Consider the following 26,693-nt stretch of genomic DNA (forward strand, 5'->3'; position numbering starts at 1 on the left):
TCTTCACACCCACACTGGGAGAATCTCCCAGGCCTGTCTGTTTTCCAATTCAGGGTTTGCTGAGTCTTTGTAGCTTCTCACTCTAATAAGATATGTATCTGAAGGGAAAATGGGACTATTGATTTTTTCCCACTTAGTTGTGAACTGCTGAATTTCATTATTTCGAATAGCACTCAGAAATCAGCGCCCTGAAATCAACCTGGACTGCTCACTGGATGGAGGGCATGTGCAGTGGGGATGCTCTGAACACCCCAAGTAGTCAGTCACACTGGCTGAGCCCTGAGCAGCTAAGCTAACAGAAAAGTAAGGCCCATCATGGTGTGCAGACCACTGGCCCAGCCCAGTCCAGCCATGACCCAAGGTCCCAGGTGCACCAACCACAGTCTAGCCAGCCTTGCTGTAACGAGAAGTTGAGTTTGTTTCACAGTTTGTACCATTGGTTTGTAAAAAGATGTGACATGTTTCTTCCACTGCACAAGAGATAATTAATCCATGAACTGCTGGAACTCATTTCACATAAAGCAGTGTGAAGTCCTTTGCAAATCCCTGTTCTGTCAACTTCCGTGCTGTGGAGTTGCTGCTTTCCCAGGGGGTTAAAACAGTTCTCCTCTTGGGCCTCCCTGGTGGTGCAAGGGGTTAAGTTTCAGCACTATCAAACTATCAGCAGCCACTGCAGCATGAGTTTGACCCCTGGCCAGGGAACTGACCCACATGGTACAGCAGACCTCTCCTGTCTCGCCCGCTGCTCTCCTCAGCAGTATATTTCAGTCAGTCTGCCTGTCCTGCTCCCCACTTTATCTCTGGTGAATCCTCTTCTCAGGCCCCACCCTGCACCTCTGGCCTACACCCCAGCACTTATATGCATAAATATTTTTTTTTAACTTCAAATAGATATACATGTAAGTTTTTATTGGAATGAAAAATAATGATTTATTCTTACTGGCATGAGGGAAGGTCAAACAAATTGAAGGTAATGTGAAATCAAAGAGTATAGGAATAATAAAATAAATCTTTAAAAAAAAAAAAAAACAAAGTTCTCTTGTTCATTGGAAGAAAACCATTCTTCTTGGTTCCAATCAAAAGGCAGCTCTGATGTCCCTGAGAAGACAACTCTTCATTCCATCCTGCTAGGACATTTTTGATCCAGAGCACAGACATGGGAACATTCAAACTGCTTGCTTGGCTTTCTGTTACAATATCCAGATAAAAACCAGCACACTTTTCTACTCCCATCCCTTTGGTAACACGGCCAGAGACTGCCAACCAAATTTAGTCACAAATTATGAAGGCCAGGGCCTCCCCGGTGGCGCAGCGGTTGGGCGCTGGGTTGCGAAGCTGCCCGCAGCCTCTGCAGCGCTGGTTCGATCCCTGGCTGCTCCCCGGCCACCAGAGGAGGGTCCCACGTGGCGCGCAGACCTCTCCTGCCGCCCGCTGCTCCCCTCAGCAGTGTACTTCGGTCCCTCTGCCTGCTCTGCTCCCCGCTCTGGCTCTGGTGAATTCTCTCACCCTCCTGAGCTTCCGACTGTACCCAGTGCTTGTATAAATAAATAAATCTTTAAAAAAAAAATTATGAAGGCCATGCAAGTCATAATCTCCACCAATGATTTGCTCAGAAATGCCAAGTATTCTTAGGAAGATGCTTTTCAAGCTCAGTGTATAGGTTTTCCAGACTGAGAAACATATTCTTTGTTCCCTTGAAATTACATGTTATCGAGCTGGATAAATCAAAAGCAGCTTCTCCCCAAACTAAACCCTGAGTTTATAGCAGTCCTCGATAAAAAAGTTTGTGGATGATGATCACAATAAAAACTTCGTGGATGATGTGGAGTGGTCTTATATCTCTAGATTTTTTAAATAATTCCAATCTCCACAACCTCTCTTCATAAGACATCAAGATTGTTCTGTTTTACAATATGTCTGCATCTCTCCATCTGGCCTAAAATGAGCCTTGTCTCAAAAGCAACAAAGACAGCTACTGATGCATATGAGTTGCACTCTTCTGGTGGGGGCATACACAGGATACACCTCCCCCCAGTCAGCATTTTAAAAAGACAGCCACTACCTCCCAGCAAAAGCTCAGTTAACTGACCTAGTCTAATTAGTTAAAAGTCTGATCAGTTAAAAATCTTCTTTCAAATGCTCTATTTCTGGGAGTCTGAACCATAGCCACTAGTTTAGAAAAGGTATTTCTTCCTTATGAAGTGGAAAGCCCATAATACAATGATGGTCTTTTCTAAGTGGTGTTTTTAGCAAGGAACACCATGAACTTTCCTAGATGGAAGAAAGAAAGCTGACTCGTCAAAGCTTACATACTACCCAAAGAATACAAAAACACGAATTTGAAGGGATATATGTACTCCTATATTCATTGCAGCCCACTTACAATAGCTAAGTTATGGAAATAGCTTAGGTGCCCAAGGATCAGAAAAACGTGGTATATATCCACGATGGAATACTATTCAGCTATAAAAAAGAGTGAACTCCTCTCATTTATAAGATCATGGATGACCCTGGAGATGATTATGCTAAGCAAAACAAGTCAGAAAGAGAAAGACAAATATAGGATGGTCTCACTTATATGTGGTACATGGAGAAACATAGTAAAGGGTCAGAGAAACCAAACCAATAATAAGCTGTTAACATCTGACAGCAAAATTGAGGCAACTGAAGGGGGAGGAAGGTGAGTAGAGAGAAGGGAAGAGAAGGAGTGGAGAACATGGTGGAGGATTGTTGGACACTGGTGGTGGGCAGTATACATTTGTAGAGGTTTGAACCTTTAACCCCCAACCAGATACAAAGCTGTATCTACTTTTCCTCAATAAAAATAATTTGAAAAATAAATAAACTAGACATAGAGTTATAACACAAAAAAACGGCCTGTACACTCCAAATGGTCCCAAGGCAGTGATGTGCTGCCCTGCATCACCAAGTAATAAAGGAGAGACCAAGGGTCAGCTCTTGCAAGGTCATCCAGATTCCAAGGATGTCCCAGGGGATCACTCTCCAGAGACAGAAAACTCTGAAAAGTACTCGTGGCGCTTTCTCACAACCAGGGTCCCAGCCTGGATGCACCAGCCACAACCTCACCAGGAGGAGAAGGCCATGATAGGTGTGTTTCTTTTTGATCTTTGAGGCACTGCCCTATCTCCCCTTCATCCCTCTCCCATACAACAACTAGTCCTCACATTCCTGGATTTCCTCCCACACAGAGACCTCAAGGTCTGAGCTGTTGAGCTATCCAGGTTTTCCATGATCATCTCAGCACAGAAAATGAGAGCCGAGTCTTGATCTGAACTCTGTTACCTCGGCTTTGGGAATGATGGGTCATCCCCAGAGAGCCGCCATAGCACTGCACTATATTCCACAGGCATCCTCATACTCAGTCTCCCTGACAGCATCATAAAATTGGATTGCCACAAACTGAAAAGTCTTTCCAGAGCCTGTTCAACTGATTAGAGGGCTGGGCAAGTCACATATTCATTCCCTGTTCTGTCCAACTTCTAGCCTGGATAAAGCAAGCTGCAGAGCATAGGCAAAAGAACAGACTAGAAATGCTAAGGTCTGACTCTGGGACTCACCTCTATCAGCCTATCTTTTATGAAGTTCCTTGTTCTAGATTAAAAGAGATAACTTCAGGGCCTCTCTGGTGGCACAAGGGGTTAAGCATTGCACTATGAAGCAATCCGCAGCCTCTGCAGCACAAGTTCAATCCCCAGCCAGGGAGCTACCCACATGGCGCAGCAGACCTCTACTGAGTCGCCCACTGCTCCCTTCAGCAGTGTATTTCAGTCAGTCTGCCCATTCTGTTCCCCATTCTGTCTCAGGTGAATCCTCACCACCCGCTTAGCTGGTCTGTACCCCAGCTCTTGTACGTAAAAATAAATAAATCTTTAAAAAAAAGAGAGAGAGAGAGATAACTTCCCTGAACCTGTGAGCAGAAACTATCTTTTAGTAGTTCAGACCCAAAGACAGCTATCATGGTGCATAAGATCTCCTAGTAGCTGCATCAGGGAAACTTTCTGGGTTTTGTTTTCTTGACTGTAAAATGAAAATAACAAGAAGCGCCTGCCTACCATGCCAGGCTGCTCTGAAAGCTACGAGTCAGCCAGTGAGGAAGAGCTCATTCTGCGACCCGTACATCTCTGTACAGGTACAGGGCACACATGCAGGGAGACTTCCCTGCATGAATTCATATTCAGCTCAAAACATAGAGGCTTTGTTAAATACTGCAATGGATTCTAAGTTAAGCCTGCCCTAGCTTTTTCCCTCAAACTTTTTTTTTCCCTTTTTCTGTCAACTTGTGGGAGAGATGAGAGGAGTATGACAAACCTCTGGACTATTAAGAGCAAAGGGAGAAATATGTAGGACACATCTGGATGGCAAGACCAAAAAAGCTTCATTTTTAAGGGTGATGTATAAAATTATGTATTTATAAATATAAAAATAAAATTACATGTATATTCCATCATTCATATTACATATATACATATGCTCTATAATATGATATATATAATTATGTGTGCCTATGTATATTCACATGTGATACATAATGTATAACTACATATTTTATATACCTATACATATGTATAAGTATAGACAGAGAGAATGATTTCCATGGAAGAACAAGGGAAGCAGAATAGGAAAGATTCTTTTTTTTTAAGATTTATTTATGCATATAAGAACTGGGGTGTAAGCCAGAGGTGCAGAGGGTGGATGATTCCCAGAGAAAGCAGGGAACAGGATCTACTGAAATACACTGCTGAGGGGAACAGCAGGTGAGACAAGAAAGGTCTGCTGCGCCATGTGGGTTCCTCCCTGGTCAGGGATCGAAATTGTGCTGCAATGGCTGGCAATAGCTTGATAGTGCTGTCTAACCCCTGCGCCACCAGGGAGACCCCCAGCAGTAGGAAAGATTTTTACAGGCTGAGGCGATAGGATAAGGAAGCACAGGAAGATGCAGGGAGGATAGTACAACACATATCCAATGGTGAGTTCCTCTGGTCATGCCAAATGTGACAAAAAGCCAAATTTCCTCCCTTGTTCCATGGTAATGAGCCATGGAGTTATGTCTACAGGGATATATTAGCACTAGAAAGGGAATAGAAGGAAATCCTCAGCAACTCCTTAGGGATATTCTGTGATATCCCTCACAGAATATCATCTGCGGCTTGCTTTTATGGACTAGATAAATGATACATGTGAATCATGTACAGGTGGGGATAGACATTCACTCACTAGTCTAAGATACATTTAGACAGCAGTTTGAGGGCTCTTGGGAGACTGAAATCCCCATAATAAAAACAAGGTAAGCATATTCAAGTGTTTACTCCCATCCAGACACAATTAAGAAAGCTCAGTTCATCCACATAACAACTCTATAAAGAATTTATTGGGCCTCCCTGGTGGCACAAGGGGTTAAGATGCACCCTATGAAGCTATCCTCAGCCACTGCAGCACGAGTTCAATCCCTGGCCAGGGAGATACCCACATGGCACAGCAGACTTCTCCTGTCTCACCTCTGCTCCATCTGCCTTTTCTGTTCCCCACTCTGTCTCTGGTGAATCCTTTCACCTCCCTCCCCCACACACACACTTCTGGCCTGTATCCCAGTTCTTGTAAGCATAAATAAATAAATCTTTAAAATAAATGAATTTATTGTTTACTTTACCCAAACAAAAAGTGGTTCCCAGTTAATAAGGGGTTGAGTGAGGGTTCATCTCCTGATAATAAGATGGCAGAGTCCATATTCACAACCACTCTGGGTGGTAAGTTTTACTAAGCATTTTCTTCAGCATAATAACCAAGCAGATGATTAACTTTCTCGTGGCCCTACACCCATAGCACTTTTGAGCCTACTACCTCCTGCATACGTATTGGGGTACTACTCATTTTTTTGTCTAACATATGTAAATGTGTGTTCTGTTTTCGCCAGAATAAGATTCATAACACAATGAAGAATCTCACGCCTTAGTGATATAAGAAAAGAAAACAACTAGGGTTGGAATCAATGAACAGAAGTTTAAATATCAGTTTTGCCTCTTATTGAGAACTCTGGGCAAATTTTAAACTTCCTAAAATTTCTTATCCTTATCTGTCTAATAAATAAAATAACAGAAGCTCTTCACAGAGTAAAGTTTAGCGCAGCACCTGGCACACAGTCAGTACTCAAAAAATTTTAGCTATCATTGATAATAATCCATTCTTCCAGATGGAAACACTGCCATTGAGTCTCCAGTTTTTAATAGTTTTCCCTTCCCCCATGATGAGAGTTGTTAATCCACTCTACACGATCCTCCTAAGCAAAGGCTGACATTAAAATCTCTAACTAATTGAGCTCTAATAGATCTCAAAGGGAGAGAAGGTGTCCCTGGAGGTGTTTGGAAATGGGAGGGCATGCATTAAAGTGGACAGTAATACTGGAAATCAGTAGGTTGAGTGGTCAGGACATAAAATATATTTCAAAGCTCAAGACTTCCCGTCCAGAATATCAATGGTGGCTCCATGGGAAAAAAAAAAAAATACAGCACTACTTGGAAAATATTTATAAAGGAGGGACAACAGACACAAGCAATGCTATAAACAGGTAGAATTGATGAGCCAGGCAAAATAGTTAGGAAATCACTGATACCTCTTTATGGTTTCAGGTGGTTCTGCACGGAGGGGGATCTGATTGGCCAATGCCAGGGTGTCCTGCAAGTCCTTGCTGACCTCCTGCAGCTCGCCCAGGGACAGCCTGCCCACCAGGGGTGTCAAGTCACAGCCCTGCCATGGAAGGAGCTGCTCCAGCTCGTCTATCTCCTTTCTCAGCCGGTGATCTTTTGCTTCCAGCACAGACATTCTTGCTTGCAGGGCTTCAATTTCCCTCTGCAGAGAATGGAGAGACCAGATCTTATAAATTAACCCTGCTTGTGGCAAACATCTCTGCTGATAATGAGTCCTTTAAGTGAGAGTCAGCCATATGCACAAGAACCATGAAGTTCTGCTTCTGAAGCAGGCAGATTTTCGGAGATTTGCTGAACTGGAAAAATCATGCCGACTTTATATTTCTGATTATTTGGCATAAGAACAAGCATCCCTTCCCAAGCATTAAATAACTATGGAGGGGTGGCCAAAATTTGATGTGGAAAATCCAGCAAATGTATAAGTGACTCAGTCCATTTCATGTGGAAGGACAGCAAACATGTATATGTGTGAGATGGGAGCTAGTAGGAAACACTAGGCATAGAGAAAAAAAAAAGGGCAGATAATCCTAAATGAAAATTTAGTATATAAAGATTACAAAAATCATAGTTTCTTAAGATGACAGCATTAAACAAATAATGAGATGCTGCAGATAGCATTATACAATCTAAAGTTCATAAAAATATTAAATAAATTTAATTTCCATGAATATAACAAACCAAACTCCAAAGAATCCATAGAGTATCATCCAATCTTGAAGTCAATTAATAAAATAAGCAACAGGTAATTGAATACCCATTGTGGGTATGGTGTTAGAGTAGGTCATCCTCTCACTGCCCATAGGGTTCTGAATTTAAAATGGGACTCTTTTAATTAACATCCTCCAGTGCTGCACACATTGGTTTCTAGCTGATAAGAGCACAGTTCTAAACCTGGGTGTCTCCCTAACTCTTATCTGTGTTCTCTCAACCCCACGGTAGAGATGACCTACAATTTCTTTTCACTGATCCCACTTTTGGCAGAGGAGGAAGTATGAGGAGGTACTGAAGATCCACAGCTAAGACACTCTAAGAAGAAAATATCTGTATTGCTGACATTATCTCCCAACTAACCTACTTGCTTCCACCTTTGACTTTCCTGCCACACATAAACTCCACAGGCATCATGACCATTTCATATAGCATCTGGCACATAGTAGGCAATCAATAAACACCCACTGAATAAATGACTAGCTTTCCAGAGTTCTACCAAGAACACTCCCTTCAAACACTAAGTACCCTGAGCTAAAATTAGTTTCCGTACACTCTGAGCTCATCAATAATAATGTAGACCTTTCATTGGTGACTATTTTTCAAAACCAAAAACCAGATTTCACATTTTCATTCCTCCAAACCTTACAAGATGCTCATCGAATGTGTAAGTGCTCAATCTGTTGGAATAATGAAATAATCAATAAATTTGCAAGTCCATGACTTTTGTTTCCTTTTGCCACCTTGGTATTATAGGAACTTCACTGGAAAAACTCAGGGGATGACGGGGTGGTGGGGGTGAAGGGGTGTGAGGATGAAGGAGCAAGTTTACAAGCCCCCCTGAACTTGCCAATTTTGTTCAACTATTTAAAGCCTTAACCAGGATTTGAACTCAGTCTGAAAGCCCTCAGCTATTTCTGAAGTCACATTGCCTCTAAAATGTGGCTCCCCATTCCTGTCTCAAGGCCTCCAGACTCAAGCAGGTGTGCACACATCTTCAAGGTTCCCTACCTGTAGGGGATTCCATCAACTCTCAATGTTCCTGAATGTCTCCTGGCTGTAGCTCAGGGATGCATCTGGATTTCAAGGCCCTGGATGATTCTTGGGCATCTTTTGTCCACGCTTTCATCCAAAGCTCTGTGCCAACCCCTCCTGCCTGCCCAGTCTGTCCTTACAGCTCTGTCTCCCTTCAACGGATGCCCTAACTTGATAGGGATTTCCATAAAAGACTTCACGGCACTGATTTCTTTCTATCTCCCAAAAAAAATCTTCTAAAGGTCAAAATGATGAAAGGTGACAAATTGGCCTGGCAGACAAGGAAAGCATGTTCCAAAGTTAATGAGGAATGTCTGAAACAGGCACAGCGCTGCTGAGTTTTCAAGCCCTCATTTGTAATGAGATTCCTAAAAGCCCTCCGGTTATCTCCACCCACCTCTCCTCTCTGTACTTCACGGTTGGATGGCCAGGCTTCTAATTGCCACACTCCAGCAAAGCAAAGACCCACTTTGCTGCATTTGGCCTACATGAGTAAGGGGAAATTGCTGTCCTATTTCTAGAATATTCTTCACCTGCATACCTGCAACTGCTGCTTTTCTTGAAGAAGCCAGTCTCGTCTGGTGATGGCCACATGCAGGTGGTCCTGAGCAGTGGGCACCAATGGCTTCAGCTCTGTTCTGAGTGTGGTTTGGGGGCTGTCACTGCCAACCCTTAAAACATAAAACATACATATTGGTATAGATACATTGAAGCTGAAATCCTTAGATCTACCAGAATGCCGAGAAAGAAATCTCACAAGGTGGCCCCTGGATGGTCTTATCCTTAGAAAAGTCATAAGGGTGAAGTCCCTAATGTAAGTTTTTATTTTAATTACACTCTCTCAGGGCTTTGCTTCTTCCCAAGGCCAAACCACTATTATTGGGTCTGCACTGCACCGCAGCCCTCAGCCACATGTGCTGCCTCTGCTGAAAGTGAAAAAAACACCCCAGACTAGACTTAGTATGAAAACAAAGTGTGCAAACCATCTCCTCAGGGATGTCATTAGTGGTCATCACCTGTTGGAATGATCATATTTTTGATAGCTTGGGTTCTATTAAATACATATTTTTAATTAATTTCAACTGATTTTTTTTTCTTTATTTTAATGTGGCTACTAGATCATTTAAAATCACATGTGTGGTTTGCATTATATTTTGCTGGACAGTGCTGACTTGACCCTGCAGACAGAGCCAAATCCAGGGCTGAACTTGGCTGTGATGAAAAAGATACCAATGATCAGCAGATACGTGGGTTAATGGTATATTTATATATATTGGGTCAGAGATCCTCAGAAAAGGTTTGCTGAAAGACCATGGAAAACCTCTTAAACTTTCTTTGGCTTCTTTTCTTAACTCTTACAGGAGTTGGGATATTTGCTTAAAGCAAAATTTGTAAAATATGGCACTAGCTGGAGCCTTACACTGGTGACTTAAGCAGAAGTATTAGAGGTACTTATCATTAAAGGATGACTAATTCATCCTTAAAGTGTTTGATTCGTAACTCAATGCAGATAGACAGGAGGAAAAAAAAAAGCTTTAACCTAAACAGAACAATGTCAACAATTCCAGGAAGAGATATCTGGAAAAAAAAAAAAAAAAAAAAAAACCTCTATCAACTAAAATTTAAAGGGAAACAACATGCCAGGAAAGTGATTGCGGCATACATGTCTGGAAATGGGAAAATATTGTTGCTTTCAGGAGTTAAACCAAGAAGAAAAAGATGATTACATCAATCAAATTTTTTTAAAAGATTTAATGAGGGCTAAGGAAAATGCACATCATCAAAAATGCTTTCAAGTACACATTCAAACAACTCAAAAATATTTTTCACCTAACAGGCTGCAAAACTTTCATAAGCCAGAATTCCTTGATGAGAGTAAGGAAGATTAGAATTTCATTATAGTATGACTTTGGAACCTACATTCCCACTTCTATGACATCCTTGTATGCAAATAATCATGGATATGTATGAAGATTAACTGCAAAGATATGACATTTTTTCTTAGTAGCCAAAGACTGAAAATACCATAACTATGGTCCCAAATGAAGATGAAAGCTATATACCATGACACCCCAACAAAGGCTCTGCAGCCACTAAAAATAGGTCAGCAAAGAAGACAGAATCACAAAGAAAATATCCATTAAACATTTTAAGGGCAGGAATTATGGCACTATGTATAATGTGAACCACTATTCTAAAAATAACATGTATATAAAATGAAAAGTAGGAAAATATTCATCAAAACACTATCAGCTCTTCCCTCTGGGTGGTGGAACAAGTCAATCTTTTCTACATTTTCCATAGGCACCTGTATTTTTTTAGAACTGAAATAGAAAAGTTGTCTACCACACATACTAGTAATTATGCTATTTATTTACATATCATTTTTAAAGCCAACCTGTTGTGGTCCTTGCGCAAAACGTGTCTGTGCTGAAATAAATTTCATTCATACGTTAATGATCAAGGGTATTTTCCCTGCAGAGAAGCAGCTATCTATAGCTTCTGGCAGCTGAAGCATGAATTAAAGCTGTCAGCTCCTCCCCTGGAATCTCCTTTGACACAGGTGGAACTTAGCTGACACGTGGTCATCGACTCGGGGCTCATCAAACAGAAGCACAAAGCTGCATGTTCTTAGTTGCACATTCACAAAGGTGGTCTCACTCCCTCCACATTGTGTAGAAAAGAAAATGAGTAATCCCGATATGTCTTATTCTTTGTTTGCCTCCTCTTACGCCCAGGTTGTTTCATTCATTCAGAAAAAGAAAAAGCCTTAAACCTGCCTACCACGGCTTGAGCGGTAAAAGAAACTTGGTGCCTACAGAGAGCAAGAGAGACCAGCACAAACACAGGAAAATAAAAAGACATGGATATATGTTCAACCCAAGGTTTGAACCAATTACTGTAGGAGCTGAAAGATGGAAACGACTCTCCCACTCCCAAAATCTTATTGTGGCACTTATAGAGTAAGTGAGTGAGTCAACGAAGCTCTACAATGAAGCAGCCCTAGTATTTTTAAAAACAATGGTAGAAAATGTCATTTCAGCTTTGCTAAGCTAGAAAACAGCAGTTACTAAGAAGGAGCTTTGCTTATATTCCTAGATCTAACACCGATTCAAATTCTCTGAATAATCTTGGAAACTGCCTACTTATTATAACACACCAGGAAATTTTAGAAATTTATTTTAAGACCTGTTACTCACTGTTTTATGTATTTAAGACCAAATAGTAATAGTAGTAGTAATCAGCTTTTTTTTGTTAACTGATAATAGTAAAGTAAACTAATATGGACTGAGAATTTACTGTACACAAGACATCATTTTTATGGCACTCACTTCTCAGCAACAGACCTAAGATAAAGAGATTATATAGGCTTTCCCCACTCTCCAAAAGTAGAGTGTACCTGTGAAACCTTTATGCTGAACTGGCATAAAGCCAGAAGCAATTATCATTCAAATTTATGGAAATTTTGTTGACATTCCCAGACCCAAAAACTAACTTACAAAATCATACCAAATGACACATCAAGCCTAAAATAACACTAATACATACAAAAAGCAGGAGTGATGTAATAAATCCACCACCTAAAGGAAGCAATTCCAAGCAAAGGAGCTTGGCGGGCCCATTACCCACACTCAGATTACCCGCTGCCTTTAAAATGGCTACAGCAAAACAGATGCTGAACACAGTTCTCATTTTTAATCTTTTATTATAAAACTAAAAATCTTCATGGGGTTTGTTTCCATTAGTCAGGTACTAACGATATTTCTTGCAAGAAAAATGACACAAGGCAAACTTTTGAAAAGCAGGACTATCTGCATTAGTTTTTTCAACAGGGTGAAAGAGGGGATTGACTTGCTCTTCACTGCACAGAGAGCAAGAAGAATTGAGGAGTCAATGACACCTCAAGTTAACTGATTGTCCCTTTCAAGTCCTCTCCTGGACACCATATGCCATTAGCCTCCTATCAAGGTTTTGAACTTTGGTTTCTCCCTGACTTCAAGCCACCCATATCCATTGATTAAGTTCCCTCACTCCCTATTTACACAAACAACTGAGAATGATGTGGAAAATTCAGCATTTGGAGGTAGAAGATACCATTTCAGCCTTACTTCACATTTTTCTAGTTATGTGTCCTTGGTCTTATCTAGCCTTTCTGAACTTTAACTTCCTCAATTTTAAAATGGGCATGATAATGGGGCCTTCCTGGTGGCCCAGGGGTTAAAGTCTCAGCACTATCAAGCTATCACCAGCCTCTGCAGCATGAATTCAATGCCCAGCCAGGTAGCTAACCCACATGGCATAGCAGACCTCTCCTGTCTTGCCTGCTGCTCCCCTCAGCAGTGTATTTCAGTAGATCTGCCTGTTCTGCCTCTACTCTGTCTCTGGTGAATCCTCTCAACCCCTGCAGCGCTGGTCTACCCCCCAGTTCTTGTATGCATAAATAAATAAAAATAAATCTTTAATTAAAATGGTCATGGTGATGATCATGATGATGGTGGTGATGCCCTGTTCCCCGTATGGCTGATTATGGAGACTAAATTTATCCCCAAAATGACCACTGAGTGCAGTGTGCAGGTCACTTCCTCACCCTGGGTCCTTAAAGGGAAGGAGACAGAAAACCTCTGCCCTCAGAGAACTTGCTATTTACTGCCCTGCAACATTTGCATTGGGAAAATGAACACGGCGCTCATGCCCAATGGGCATGACGTCCTATAGGGAGAATGAGGATTAAAAATGAAATGATTCTGAGGATCTTCACATGTGTCAGAAGAAGTCTCCAGAATGAAATCATCAGCTACTGACCACTGTGGGAATGGGATGTGCTTACACTTCTGAACTCCAGAATTTGAGCCTGTTCAGTGGGACTATGACCCTGGGAAGAAGAGGGACCCGACAATCTCATATTGTTGCCCCCACTCACCTGCACTGAGTAGGGGCTTAGCAAATATGTATTGAGTGACTGAATGAGCCCATGGCCTAGAAAATCCAGAAGTCATTTATATTCAGCTTTCTATTGCATTAGATCATTTTTTGCACTAATTTATTTCCCAATTTGCTCTGCTTATGCAAATATTAAGAGTCTCCAGAATTTCCTAGATAGATACCATCTGGGTCAGGATGGGAGTTAGTGAAGGAAATCAACATAGAATTGAAAATTAGCTACAGAGGAGCTACAAGTGGGTAACTGGGAATTCTCTATATTATCATTAATCACATTCATTACTTAATCCATAAGAAAAGCCCCTGTGATTAACCAAACTCCTCTCTCTGTCTCCCGCACTTTGACTCTGGGTATAGATAGTCATTGACAGGTGACTGAGCCATGGCCCCAGGATGCTCTGTAGCTCAGTAACGAGGCAGAGGACAGGTTTCCATCTTTCAAATCTTCAGTTCTCTGAGCCCTGCTCCCTCTCCTTCTACAATGTTGTTCCTTTTATATTTAATAATTCTCAATGTGTAATCCCTAATGTCAGTGTAAATTAGCATTGCGCTATAAACTAATCAGTATGTAAAATGAGCAAATCCCTCAGGGGCCAGAATTAAAAATATGAGAGCTAAGATGTTAGAACAGCACTTAGTGCCCATGGGGACTTGGGTGTCTGAGACCCCACTTTCAGAACCAAGGTTTCCTACAGATTCCCCAGGGCATGGGGACAGCCCAGTGATGGGTAATCCTGACCTTTTAACTTCTGTCTTTTCCACCAATCATTTAAAGAAAGGTAAGACCCATTTGTCAAATAAGATCCATCCCACTGAAAATATTTTAGTTCCAAATTTCCCAGGAAGTTATTTTTCATCCCAGAGATAACATTCACCACGTGACTTTGACATGTGCATAGTTCGGTAGCATTGAAAAAGAATGAAAGAATGACACCTTCTGGGTGTCAACATTTTCTGAGCCAGGTAGTCAGTGAGTGTGAGTCTGTGAAGAGCCCACGTCACCATCTCCTCTTCTGCCAGCCTCTAGCTCTCCAGAGCCCTCCATAGCCTTTCCTATGCTTGTAGGGGAGTGGAGGAGCCTTCACAAGCATTGCAGTGAGAATATGGACAGGGCAGAGAGAGACCAGATAAGTCACCTGCTTCATGACAGACTCAGGTGAATTTGAGTGAATTTGGCTTGGGATACCTTTACTTGGAGGCTTTTATTTATAATTCACCAAATCTAATACACATTCACTTCAACTTCAACTTCAACTTCTCTCCTCATTACTTCCTCCCTTCTCTTCTCAAGACAGTGAAAAGGATCAGGAGGCAGTCTCCTGGACAGGGGGCACAAGCCTGTGCCCATTTGGTTCCCCACCTCAAACTCTGATTTGGGATTCAGAAATATATCCTGGTATGTTAGTAATGCAGATCATTTTTATGAGGTACCATAATGGGAACCATCTTGTTTTATGTCTCCGGTAAAATGTGTCTGTAGCAGTCATTTTCTCATCTAACGCAGTTGTATCTTCATTCCAATCTACAAACTTAGGGCTGACTGTCACTGAATTCTGTGGTGTAATGGTCCCCAAAAGCCAATTAAGTGGAAATAATGAACCACAAGCTCAAAGGGAATAAAGGAAGAACTGATCCGGGGGAAAGGGACTCAGTTCCAGAAGCATCATGGGTTCTACAACATCTCTTCTGTTATCTCTTCTGTTTCCATCAGAAAGGAAGTGTGTGAGCAGGAGCTATTTGGAGAGGCAAGCATGAGCTCTGCCTTGATAAGCCCCATTGGAAAACCACTGCATGTCCTTATTTTTAGACTTTCTTTCATTTTGCTTCAAGTAATCCATTGGGAAAGGGTCTTTGACAAAGGGCACTTTGCACACACACACACACTTTAGATTGTAAATGTCACCTATTTTAATGCACCTTGGGAAAGTTCCTGTGGAAAAATAGGTTGATGATCAAAGATATGTAAAGTATTAATAAGAAAAAGTATCAGTCATATATATAACAGCAGGCCAAACCCCTCTCTTAGGAAAAAGGAAAAGATAACTTTTTTAACTAGGTAAAAGATACAGCCAGAATAGATTTCTCTCTGTCCTCTTCTAATGAGCGCTAAGAGAGAATATTGAGGTAGAATTTTCCAGTTGCTCCAGAATTAGAAGCTAATGCCTAAGGACACAGGCCTAAATGCCCTCTATTCCAAATCTCTAAGAGTGGGGTAGGTTGCCCTCACCCCAGGGGCTGCGTAAGCAAAGGTACCACAATCAACAACCATCTCCACACACACTCTACTGACCATGTGGGGAGCAGAGTCTTTGAGAAAGATGTTTTTCCTTCCTCTTCCCAAGGTTCCACTTAGGGGCAAAGAGGGAGTGAGAGAGAGGAGGGGGAAGGAGTGGAGAGAAAAACCCACTAGACTCACTCATAAAGATGGGGCGTGCCTTGCAAGAAGGAAGCCTGACATTTGATTCTCCAAAAGGATCCCTAATTTGGATTCCCTTAACAGCAAAGTCTGAGGCAAAGGTTTGAGTTTGGACAATTTTTTGGAGAAGTGATTTCCAAAAAACAAAAGTGAGGGAGTGAGAAAGAAATCAATGAAAGATGCACACTTGAGCTCATCACTACATGGGCAACTGGATCTCAATTCTACTAGGAATCTTCAGTGTGGAGGAGGGAGGTGTGAAACAAGCCTCTGAACTGTCCCTCTAAAGGTTAGATAGACCAGAGGCAATTCCCACCCCAGTGGTCCAGGGTTGCCCTGGAGGGCATTATTCACCCTTTTTCTCACAACTTTCTAAGACAGCTCTGTCGCAAATAAATATGTTGCCTGCCTGAGGTAGAAAGCTGTCAGTGTGCACAGAACTGTCCACAGCTGGAGTGGACATCATACCAAGGGATCAGAACACAGGGCACCATGTGTCCACTGCAGCGTGTGCTATGCAAAGGACTTTCTGAGGATCACGCCTCCCTTAATCAGGGTCAGGAGACTGGAGAGCTACCATGGGGCAGAGAGGGCCTGGAAGGTGGTGACCTCAATGCCCACATTCAGCATGGCAAGGATTTGTGAGCTTCTCATGAATTAAGGGGATCACAAAAGTTATCCTCCCCACAAGTGCTCCCATTGGGGAGAAGACACCCCACCTAAAAAGGCTGAATGATAGACCAAATGCATTTTTGTGCAGTCAGGTTGAAGGAGGCTACACTCACATCAGGATCTAGGCAGTGGGGAGTCCCTAGGCTGCCCTCTGGGGAACCAGCAGAGGCCCACAAGACAGTGAGCATGTAAACACCTACACACAGTGGGTCCCCAAGTCTCTGTTAAACCAGGGAATCAGCCATGACCAATAAGGAAAGGATTACAAACATTGAACAGGTTAGGATATATCATTGAAGTTCAGGTTGGACAAGACTGGAGGATGTTCATCCATAATTGAAAATGACTCAGACATATACATCATCTGCCCAAGATAATCATGCTGTTTTGTAACTACACTGAGTAGATACCCCAGCAAACCCATTATATCACTGAGTGGTGAGGGACCAGAAACAGAGGGTGGAGGTGCCCACCTGCCCACCTGAGTACTAGTATCTACTATTGGACGAGCCAGTCAATCCCTGAAAGTAACAGGTAGAACTCTCTGGACTGCTGGAAGGACCTCAACAAATCAAGTGTGCCTCACTTTTATTCTATGCAAGTTCAGAGAATTATACAGTGCTTTCTTCAAAAAAAAAAAAAAGCTAAATTAGATAGGTATTTTAAAAAAGTGGGAAATAAAGAACCTAGTTGTGCAGGAATGTTTACATTTCTTTAAGTTTTATCCTGAACCAAATTCCCTTAACCTGAGACCCAAAGACACTCCACAAAATGAATGGATTAGCCTCAGAGATCTGCAAGTCTCCTGGACCAGCACACAGCCATTTGTGTGTTCAGGCATATGTGGCTTCGTGATAGAAGTCCACAGCTTTCATCAGATTCTCAAAGAAACACTTGATCCAAAAAAGGTTAAGAGGCAATTATTTGTGTTACTAATTGGTATTGAAAATTTGCCATATCAATGCAACTATTTTGTTTTCACAGGAAAAGGACCATTCGTTAGAAAGTATGCTATTTCCTGTACTAGGAGAGAGCCGCTAGCCTGTAATAAACCTTTTTGTCCAGGCGCTGGGTTATGTGAGCGCTGGGCTGACACAGTGTCCCCCTGGTGGCTACTGTGAGAACTGCAACCATGGCCCTCCTCTAAAACAGCCCAAGATCGCGGTGGATGACAAGATATAGCCCTAAAGACCAAAAGGAAGGAAGAGTTAACTAGAAAACTGAGTCGGGAAGGGCCCACTGAGAAAGGGCGCAGAAATGAGGTGATAACACAATGTTCATATGACAAAAGAACAGCAATGGGGAGATGGCATTCTCCTGCTCTTTCAGGAGACCGTGTGAAAAATCAGGAGACATTCTGCTACCCGCTACCAGCCAAACAGAAGAAAACAATTGCCCTCACTGTTAAGACAGGCCATGGGGAGATACCAAGGTAAACTGAATTACAATGCCATGTACACTTACTAAGGATAGGCCAGATGATCTGTGACTGTCAGGGCCTGAATTGTGAATAGGCTCACAAACTTGTTCCCTCTCCAGCCTTTCCCAGGAAGAGAGGTAACAAGCAGGAGGTGAGTGCAGTGGCCCCCTTTTCAAACATGCCAGCAATGGGACCCTGACTTGATTGGTCTGGATGGAACTTGCATACTTTAAAACTCCAGATGACTCAAATGGACAGCCAGGTCTAAGAGCCACTGGGTTAGAAGTAGTGGCTGCTCTCTCTACATGTATGACCTATCTCAGGAGACCCTGGGGTAGTAGAAAGAGTGACAGTTGCTCAGGAGCTGGAGGGAGAGTTCGGGGAAGTACATTTTCATCCCTCAGTAAGTGGGGACCGCCTGTGGCTCTCACAGACTCAACATGACCACGCTGCCCATGACAAGAGGAAATCCACCCCACCTTCTCAGAAGGTTGCCTCCAGGAGACACTTAACACCAGCCCTGTGTTTGTCAAGGGACTCTCCTTGTCAATTAACAGAAAGGTGCATGACCCACTCTGGAACCTCACTCTGGAAGAAACCCCCTCCTGCCCAACCAGCAAAGGGAGCGCTTCCAGGAATAAGCTGCTGAGGTCTTTCCAGCTAAGCTCTCCCCAGGTCTTTGCAACATGGGAACCCAAAGAGGAAGAGAGCTGAGCAGGGACAGAGGGATCCACCCCAAGTACTTACTGCAGAGCCCGATGCAAGGCAGCCTGGGCCTGTGCTCCCAGCTGGTGCAGGAGGCTGCGAAGGGCCGGCTGCCTGGAAGGAAGCTGAAATTGCAGGTCACTTTTCTCTTTCTCCAATTCTTCTAATTTTTGTTTTAACATCTCAGCTGGAAGCCCAAAACGAAGAGAGAGGAATGAAGAAGATGAAACTCGAAATAGATAAATCCCGTGTCTCTTAGTCCCACTACCAGTGAATATTCACCTTAAAGGCATAATGCAAAGGTGACTGGTTTCTAAGCCAGTACTTCTGTCTCTCCGTTGGTGCCGTGAAGACTCTTCTGTCTTCTGACTGACAGTATCACCTTCCTACCTTTTGTTCTACTACTACAAAGATTATTATTTATGTATTCATATGAGGGTCAAAATCAGGATCGCCACATGCAAAGATACATAATACTATTTGTAAAACCATATGATGATTTGGAGAAAAGCCCACTGATTTTGAAGAGTAGTAAATAATCAGTTGGAAAAAAATCAGTGTCCAAGTGTTGATTTGAAGAAAGTTTCCTTATAAATTGCCCCTGAGACAGAACCAGCCTCAGCAGTCCTAGAAGCACTGTTCAAAGTCTATCATGTGATAGATAACCATAGAGCCACTAATGATACAAAGGAGGGGCCCTATTATTTTTTAAATGACTTCAAGTCTCCTAAAACAAGGTATGAATATAGAATCACTATCAGACAATTTTTATTTAAAAAAAAAGAAAATACAGAAATTGAAATTCCCACAGATGACAACTTGTCTTCATAATCAAACACCTAAGAACTGGAAAGCTTCCCGTATATTTTTTTTTTTCCCAAAATGTAAGAACTGGGATTGCAAAGGTCATCCCTCAGAGCTTCCCTCCTGCTGTGTATGCCAGGCAGATGAGGGGAAGCCTCGATTCCCTCTCTCCTTGGCTCATAGGCAGACCCCAGCTTCTGACATCCCAGCAGTCACCCCTGGCCACTGAGCTCCATCAACTCACCCAGGTGTGCAATGCAAACAGTATCATTTTCTACTTTGGCCACAATGAGAAGACATTTTAGAGATTTCTCCTCTAAATCACAAAAACTCTTCTACATTTCTATAGCCCTGCTGGCTATTTTCAAAGTAGGCTATTTCCCTGAGAATTAATTTTAACTTAAAATGCTGTTTTCAACAAGCTTGTCTTTTTGAAAACATGTCAAACAAAACCTTTCATCACACACAAGCAGAGGTGAGCATTCATCACAGTGTCCCCTGGCTGTGGCCCTTCTCTCTTACTGGGTGCTCCCAAGACAGGTACTTGGGCAGAGGAAGGGCAGGCACCAGGCATCCTGGACAGCAGAGCTGTGTGTCTCTGGGGATTCAGCTGAGACACTGCCCCATCAACTTGTATGCATTGGGACCAACAGCCAGAAATTGGCTAAAAGAATTTGCCAAGGAATCATTCAGAAAGGATCATCTACTTCCGTCTGAGGCCAAGTCACAAGTGCCTGCCAGTTTCTCAATCTGTGCCACCTTCTTCAAAATGACAGCTGGAGCTATTTCAGATAACGCACTTGTAATGTACAGTGGAGCTTGGCCTGGCAGGTCTCCTGAGACAACCCCCAAGGGATCTGCTCCATAACACCAAGCTTTATGCTTCAATTTTTTTTTCTTTTTTCTTTTTGTATAGAGCTGAGATGTAGGCCACAGGTGGGAGTGGTGAGCGGAGTCACCAGAGACAGAGTGGGGAACAGAACTGGGGGATCTACTGAAATACACTGCTGAGGGGAGCAGCAGGCTAGACAGGAGAGGTCTGCTGCACCATATGTGGGTTAACGCCCTGGCTGGGAATTGAACTCAGGCATTAGAGGTGATAGTGCTGAGATTCAACCCTTAAGCCACCAGGGAGGCCCTTAATATTTTTTGATTTATTGTCATTAATTTTTTTATCTACTTATTTTTTGCTATATGATATCAAAACCTCAAAGAGTTTTTACCTTATGTGATTTAAAATAACATATCAATTAAGTCATAGGCAGTGGCAAAAATGAGTTGCGATCCTCAGTTTATATCTTAACTCTGCCATCTCTAGCTGTCTGACCTTTAAATGACTCAACCATTTTTATCTTCAGTTTCCTAATGTGTAGAAATAGTAATGATAATAATATCTACTTCATACAGTTTTCTGAGGATTAAATGAGACCATCTATACAAAGCATTCAGCCCCGTGCTGGCACACAGGACTTGTCCAAATGAACTGATTATCAGCTGTACCATTAAGTATGAGTCTTCGATTGCTCACAATGATGTTCGAAATCCAGTCTGACCGACCTCTGTCACCCACCCTGCTTTAAAGTGTAACCTCCCACTGTCGGGTGAAAAGTCCTCAGACAATGCAAGCTGATCCAGCCAAATGAAACACTGGAAATGGTGAGTCGGCAGCCAAAAATCACATTCATGATGGATTCCAAAGGAAAACATAAGTTATCCCAGGAAATACCTGTGATTAGTTATGTTCTGGGCTCTCACTCACCTTCAAAAGTGTGTATAGCTAAAGTTATTAGAAGAGTTTATGGGAAGGACACCATCAATTTTATAGTTGATAATTATCTCTAATTTATGTTACTTCCTACTCCAGTCTTTTGAGAGGCTATCAGCTACTGGGGGCTACACTTCACGTGCCAGCATCACCTCTGGGTGGCATGAGGGTACAGGGGTCAACATTATAAATAAAATTTCTCTTGCCTCCTATGGAGAGGAATTGCATTGCAATCATCCTGTGGAAGAAGAGGACTATGAAGGAGCACACAGGTGGGGTGCCCACCAGCACCCATGATGCAGGGGGACCTTGGGAAGCCACACAAAGGAACATGCTGGCATGCTAGAGAATGTACCTGCCAGTGCCTATAGGTAAGGTAAAGGGACCAGCAGGTAGTGCAGACATCCAGGAGGGGAAGATAGGTTACAATGAGAAATAAGTAAGTCAGGCTTAGTAGGTAAGTAGGTGGAGGACGAAGACAGCCAGGATTTTAGTACTGGAGAATGTATCGTTGACTCTTGAACAGCATGGGTTTGAACTACAAGAGTCTCTTATATTTTTCTATCCAATGTTCCACATTCACAGATTCAATGGTTGAATCCAAGGACATGGAACTCATGGAGATGGTAGGCTGACTGAAGTTACACTCAGGGACCAACACTCCTAACCCCTGTGTTGTTCGAAGGTCAGCTGTGCTCATAATTATGAAAAGGAATAAAGAACTTAGGCCTGTTACTTTGGAATTGGAGGTACTGGAACTGAGTATTTTGTAGTATAGCTACTCACAGATATATAAGGAAATAATTACAGGGGTGTGTGCATGTGTATTTATATATATGTTCCACCTATAGCAACTAAGAAAGCTTAGAAGCAATAACACCCCAATAGCAACACACTCAGTTTCTGATTTCTAAACACCATGCTCCATGAAAAAAAACAAACTGAGTCTAGTATTGACACAGGGACAGTATGAGTCTGGATTTCTTGTACCAAAAGAGTAGGGCATGCTTAAAGATGGATGGGGCCGCGCCAGAAAGACGCAGGAGCCGTGTTGAAGGAGATCCCATAGGCCAAATTTGGGATAACTTAAGAATCAAGTGAATAATACAATGAATGAGAATTGAGGTTTGGTGGGGTGCAGGGTATCAGTGTAAATTTAGATTATCCCCCCACACGCACTTAATGTACTAATCCATCTCGAAAGGAAAATGTAAGTCTGCGGTAGAGAAACCTGGAACGGGTTTCACTCGATTCAAACAAATGATGAAGGTGTTAACATCAGCGGGGTGGGGACAAGTCTAGGCAGGGTGACACCTGGGGAGATGCACCAAGAAGCACACATTTCCACGATGTTCCTGTCAGGGCTACGTGACCTGAGTCACAAGGAAGCATCCAGGGACCCAGGTTGAAGGCTTCCAATAAAATGTCAGGTCTGCCTTTCTTAAACATCCAAGGTCATCAGAGACAGGGAAAGGAAACTGAAGAGATGTGCCAATTGCATGCAATTGTGTTCCTGACCACAAAGGACAGAGAACAATGCTGGACCTCGGGGCAATGTGCTGGGTCTGCAGACCTGAGAGCAGTGGTGTGTCAAGGTTGATATCTTGACTGGGAGAGTTGCATCTTGGGTGTGCTTAGAAGCGTCATGTTTGGGGAAATACACAAGCGAGGGCTGATGGGCATGGTGTCCGCAGCTCGCCCTCAGGTGGTCATGGGTCTCAGGTGGTCAGGGGTCTGCACATCTGGCTGGGGAATTGGAGTGAGACATGTGAGTTCTTTGTACTTTACTTGCCACTTTTCTGTAAGCGGAAAATGATTTTTTAAAAATTTTGAACACAGCCCTATTACATGCTGTCCTTGTTACTTTTATGTCCTTTCTTTGCATGAAATCCTGCTGTGTCTTTAAGACAATCCTATTGTTCTATATGGCCCAGTGGTTGAGGGAACATAACTCACTGTCTCTGGCTTTTCCTTCTATTAAGCCTCTGCAAACATTCTGTAGACATTGTTAATCTGATTTCAGTTTGTAGCTCAAGATTTAAAGCCAGATTTTCAGGGTGCTGCACACAGCAGGTGCTGAATAAATGGAACTGACTTACCATCTTGCTGACAGAACAGAAACATTAGAAATTTTGATTGCACCTGGCAAGCATAACTGACTAGAGCGAAACCAAACAAACTCAAAGTTAACCACAAATGATATTAACTTTGCCACCAAGAAATAAGCAAAATGATGCATGGAATAATATGTTCTAATGGATACTATACATTCAATTTGTGAACATAACAGGCTTTATGTGTAAACCCTCAGCGATAAAAATGTTAACCATGATCTCATTCCATTTTGGATCAAGCAAATGTATTTTTTTGATGCTACTGCAACATATTTATTATGGTTTAATTGAGGGTCAGCATTCACCTGTTTTTCGTCAGTACTAAGTGCCTGCAGCTAGGGCTACAATATGGAAGCAGAATGAAAGACAAGTAAGTACTTTCCCCATCTATGAATAAATACGCAAATAAGCATTTACAGAGCAGCAAGAAATCTTCACATATAAAGACATCCTGGTAAATAGATTCACTCCCTACTGCCTTGTTCTGTCTATGGGATGACAGGATAGATGGAAGAAACCATATTCTTGGCTAGGCAATCATTGTATATTCTGAGGAGGCCCTCTAAAGTTAAGAAGCAATCAATGTCTTCATAAGTCATTTTCCCTTGGTTTTTACATAATGGCCAAGAAATGCTATTCATTGAGAGTGGAATATTCTAATAATTCCACATTATCATACTCCTCATGTGTAGATGACCAGTTTACAAAGAATTAGAGTATAATAAAATGTATTTCAGACTAACCTGAGACAACTGAGCCAGTCTTTGACATTTCAGAATATTGGAATTTCTTGGATTCATTATCATAAAAATCAGTCACTATTGGGGCCTGAAGACTTCAAGCATAATAATCATTTTTGAGAATATATATTACATGCCTGGCACTATAATATACATTATTTCTGAGCCTCACAACAATTTGTAGATTAGGAATACAAATGCAGGGACTAAAATTCAGAGAATATAAGTCATTTACCCAAGGCCTCAAAATGAGTGAGTAGCAAATTCAGAATTTGAACCTTCACCTTTTCTGTCGTCCAGCTCTGGGCTTGTTCTATTATGCTTTCCAGGGGCCACCCGTGAGTTTCCTGATCACACAGTGGCCCTCACTGCCCACTCACCTGTCTGAGTCCTCCCACTGGGGGGGAGAAGCCATATTCATCTGTGCCTTGCCAACGGTCTACTCAGTGCCAGGCACCCAACAGGTACTGCACAGGTGCTGAAGAAAGGAATGTTTCTATTCAGGTGAGGAGTGCTGCAGACAAAGAAAAGCAGCAGCAGCCACTGGGTGAGCACTGCTAGGCACCAAGCACCTTGCTATGCATCGATTATGCCGTCCTCATAATGACCCCAGGAGGGAGAGGTGGTTATTCCCATTACACAGAGCAAAAAGACTGTGGTGCATGAAAAGTTTAAGAAATTTTTCTAGGGCCTCCCCGGTGGCACAGTGGTTGAGCGCTGGGCTTCAAAGCTGCCTGCAGCCTCTGCAGTGCTGGTTCCATCCCTGGCCACTGGAGAGGGTCCCACATGGCGCGCAGACCTCTCCTACCGCACACACTGCTCCCCTCAGCGGTATACTTCATCAGTCTGCCTGTTCTGCTCCCCACTCTGGCTCTGGTGAATTCTCTCACCCTCCCGTGCTTCTGACTGTACCCAGTGCTTGTATAAATAAATAAATAAATCTTTAAAAAAAAAGAAATTTTTCTAGATTAGTCACACAGTTAAGTAGCATCAGAAATGAACTCATGGTATCTCACCCCAAAACCTATGATCTGAATCATCATGCTTGACTGCGAAGGTCAGGTCTGCACTGTATGCAATATCCTAAAATATAAGCCTGAAAGCATTAAACACGTGCATACATGTCTGTTAGCCTATTTTCTATTTCATTTACCTCTTTCTCACAGAAAGCATGTAGTGGCCAAAACAAACAAAAAAAAAAACTCACAAAAGTGGAAATAGTTTTAGATCCAATTTCTAGGGAAATGGTGGATATCCACTCATGAAATGGGTGAATAGCAAGTCAAAAAGCAACCATTAAAACTGTTGCAAAATATTCTAATATTACGGGCCTCCCCAGTGGCACAGCGGTTGATTGCTGGGCTGCGAAGCTGCCCACAGCCTCTGCAGCGCCGGTTTGATTCCCGGCCACAGGGCGAGGGTCCCACATGGTGCGCAGACCTCTCCTGCCGCCCGCTGCTCCGCTCAGCAGTGTACTTCGTCACTCTGCCTGTTCTACTCTCCGCTCTGGCTCTGGTGAATTCTCTCATCCTCCCGCACCTCTGACTGTACCCAGTGCTTGTATAAATAAATAAATCTTTAAAAAAAAAATTCTAATATTACAAGGGAAAAACAGGATATAAAATTCTATATACATATTATCTATAATTTATATATGTTTTAAAAACTGGGAGGAACTAAGATTTCTGGCAATCTGTCATTGTGATTGTGAATGATTTTTTCTGTTTCTCTTACAAAACCAGCTGTGAAATCTTGAGTTGTTCATCATTGAGGAAAGTATTATATATTATAAAGTTTTAAATAGCCTACTGTTACTTAAGCTACTCTTTAATTTCTGCATAAAAATGGAGATTTGGGGCTTCCCCTGGTGGCGCAGCAGTTGAGTGCTGGGCTGCGATGCTACCCGCAGCCTCTGCAGCCCTGGTTCGATCCCCGGCTGCCGGCAAGGGTCCCACATGGCACGACAGACCTCTCCTGCTGCGCCCGCTGCTCCCCTCAGCACTGTATTTTGTCCGTCTGCCTGTTCTGTTCCCCGCTCTGGCTCTGGTGAATCCTCTCACCCTCCCGTGCTTCTGACTATACCCAGTGCTTGTATAAATAAATAAATAAATCTTTAAAAAAAAAAAATGGAGATTTGGTGTCCTCAAGTTTTTAATGCTTAAACTACTTACCGTAAGCTTGGTTTCCCTGGGTCATAGATATTTCCAGTGTACATCAAAAGAAATGTTCTATTTTAAGCTCACCAATATGTGTAAAGAAGACTGAGAAATTACTTTGGTGGTATAAAAGGAAAAACAAACATTTGGTGGAAACTCAAAAATTTTGGAAGACAAGCAATATTTCAACTACTTACCCTATCACCTTGCTCTTAATATATATTTGTTGATTTGCTCTGAAATATTTCAGTGGGCTATTTGGTTTGTAACATATGTTCTTTCTCAGCAAGAATTTACCAAGCAACATAAAATGAGTGATCAAAAGAACAAAAGCAGGGGCCTCGCTGGTGGCGCAAGGGGTTGTGTCAATGTTAAGTGTCAGCACTATGAAGCAATCTGCAGCTACTGCAGCACAAGTTCGATCCCCAGCTGGGGGGTTACCTGCATGGCACAGCAGACCTCTCCTATCTCGCCGGCTGCTCCCCTCAGCAGTAT

General features: G+C 42.5%; 1 protein-coding gene across 1 annotated transcript in view; it reads right to left on the minus strand.

Annotated features, from left to right (window-relative positions):
- DISC1 (DISC1 scaffold protein) overlaps window positions 1-26,693 on the minus strand; it is a 315,559-nt gene that overhangs the window by 199,926 nt on the left and 88,940 nt on the right. The window contains exons 4-6 of the mRNA XM_054694671.1: window positions 18,662-18,806; window positions 9,007-9,136; window positions 6,629-6,864 (exon numbers count right to left, since the gene is read on the minus strand). Of these exons, the coding sequence (XP_054550646.1) occupies window positions 6,629-6,864; window positions 9,007-9,136; window positions 18,662-18,806 (511 nt within the window). The remainder of the gene's footprint in view (window positions 1-6,628; window positions 6,865-9,006; window positions 9,137-18,661; window positions 18,807-26,693) is intronic.

This window comes from Talpa occidentalis, unplaced genomic scaffold, assembly GCF_014898055.3.
Source record: "Talpa occidentalis isolate TD23 unplaced genomic scaffold, MPIMG_talOcc4v2.1 talOcc4.14, whole genome shotgun sequence".
Taxonomy (NCBI): Eukaryota; Metazoa; Chordata; class Mammalia; order Eulipotyphla; family Talpidae; genus Talpa; species Talpa occidentalis.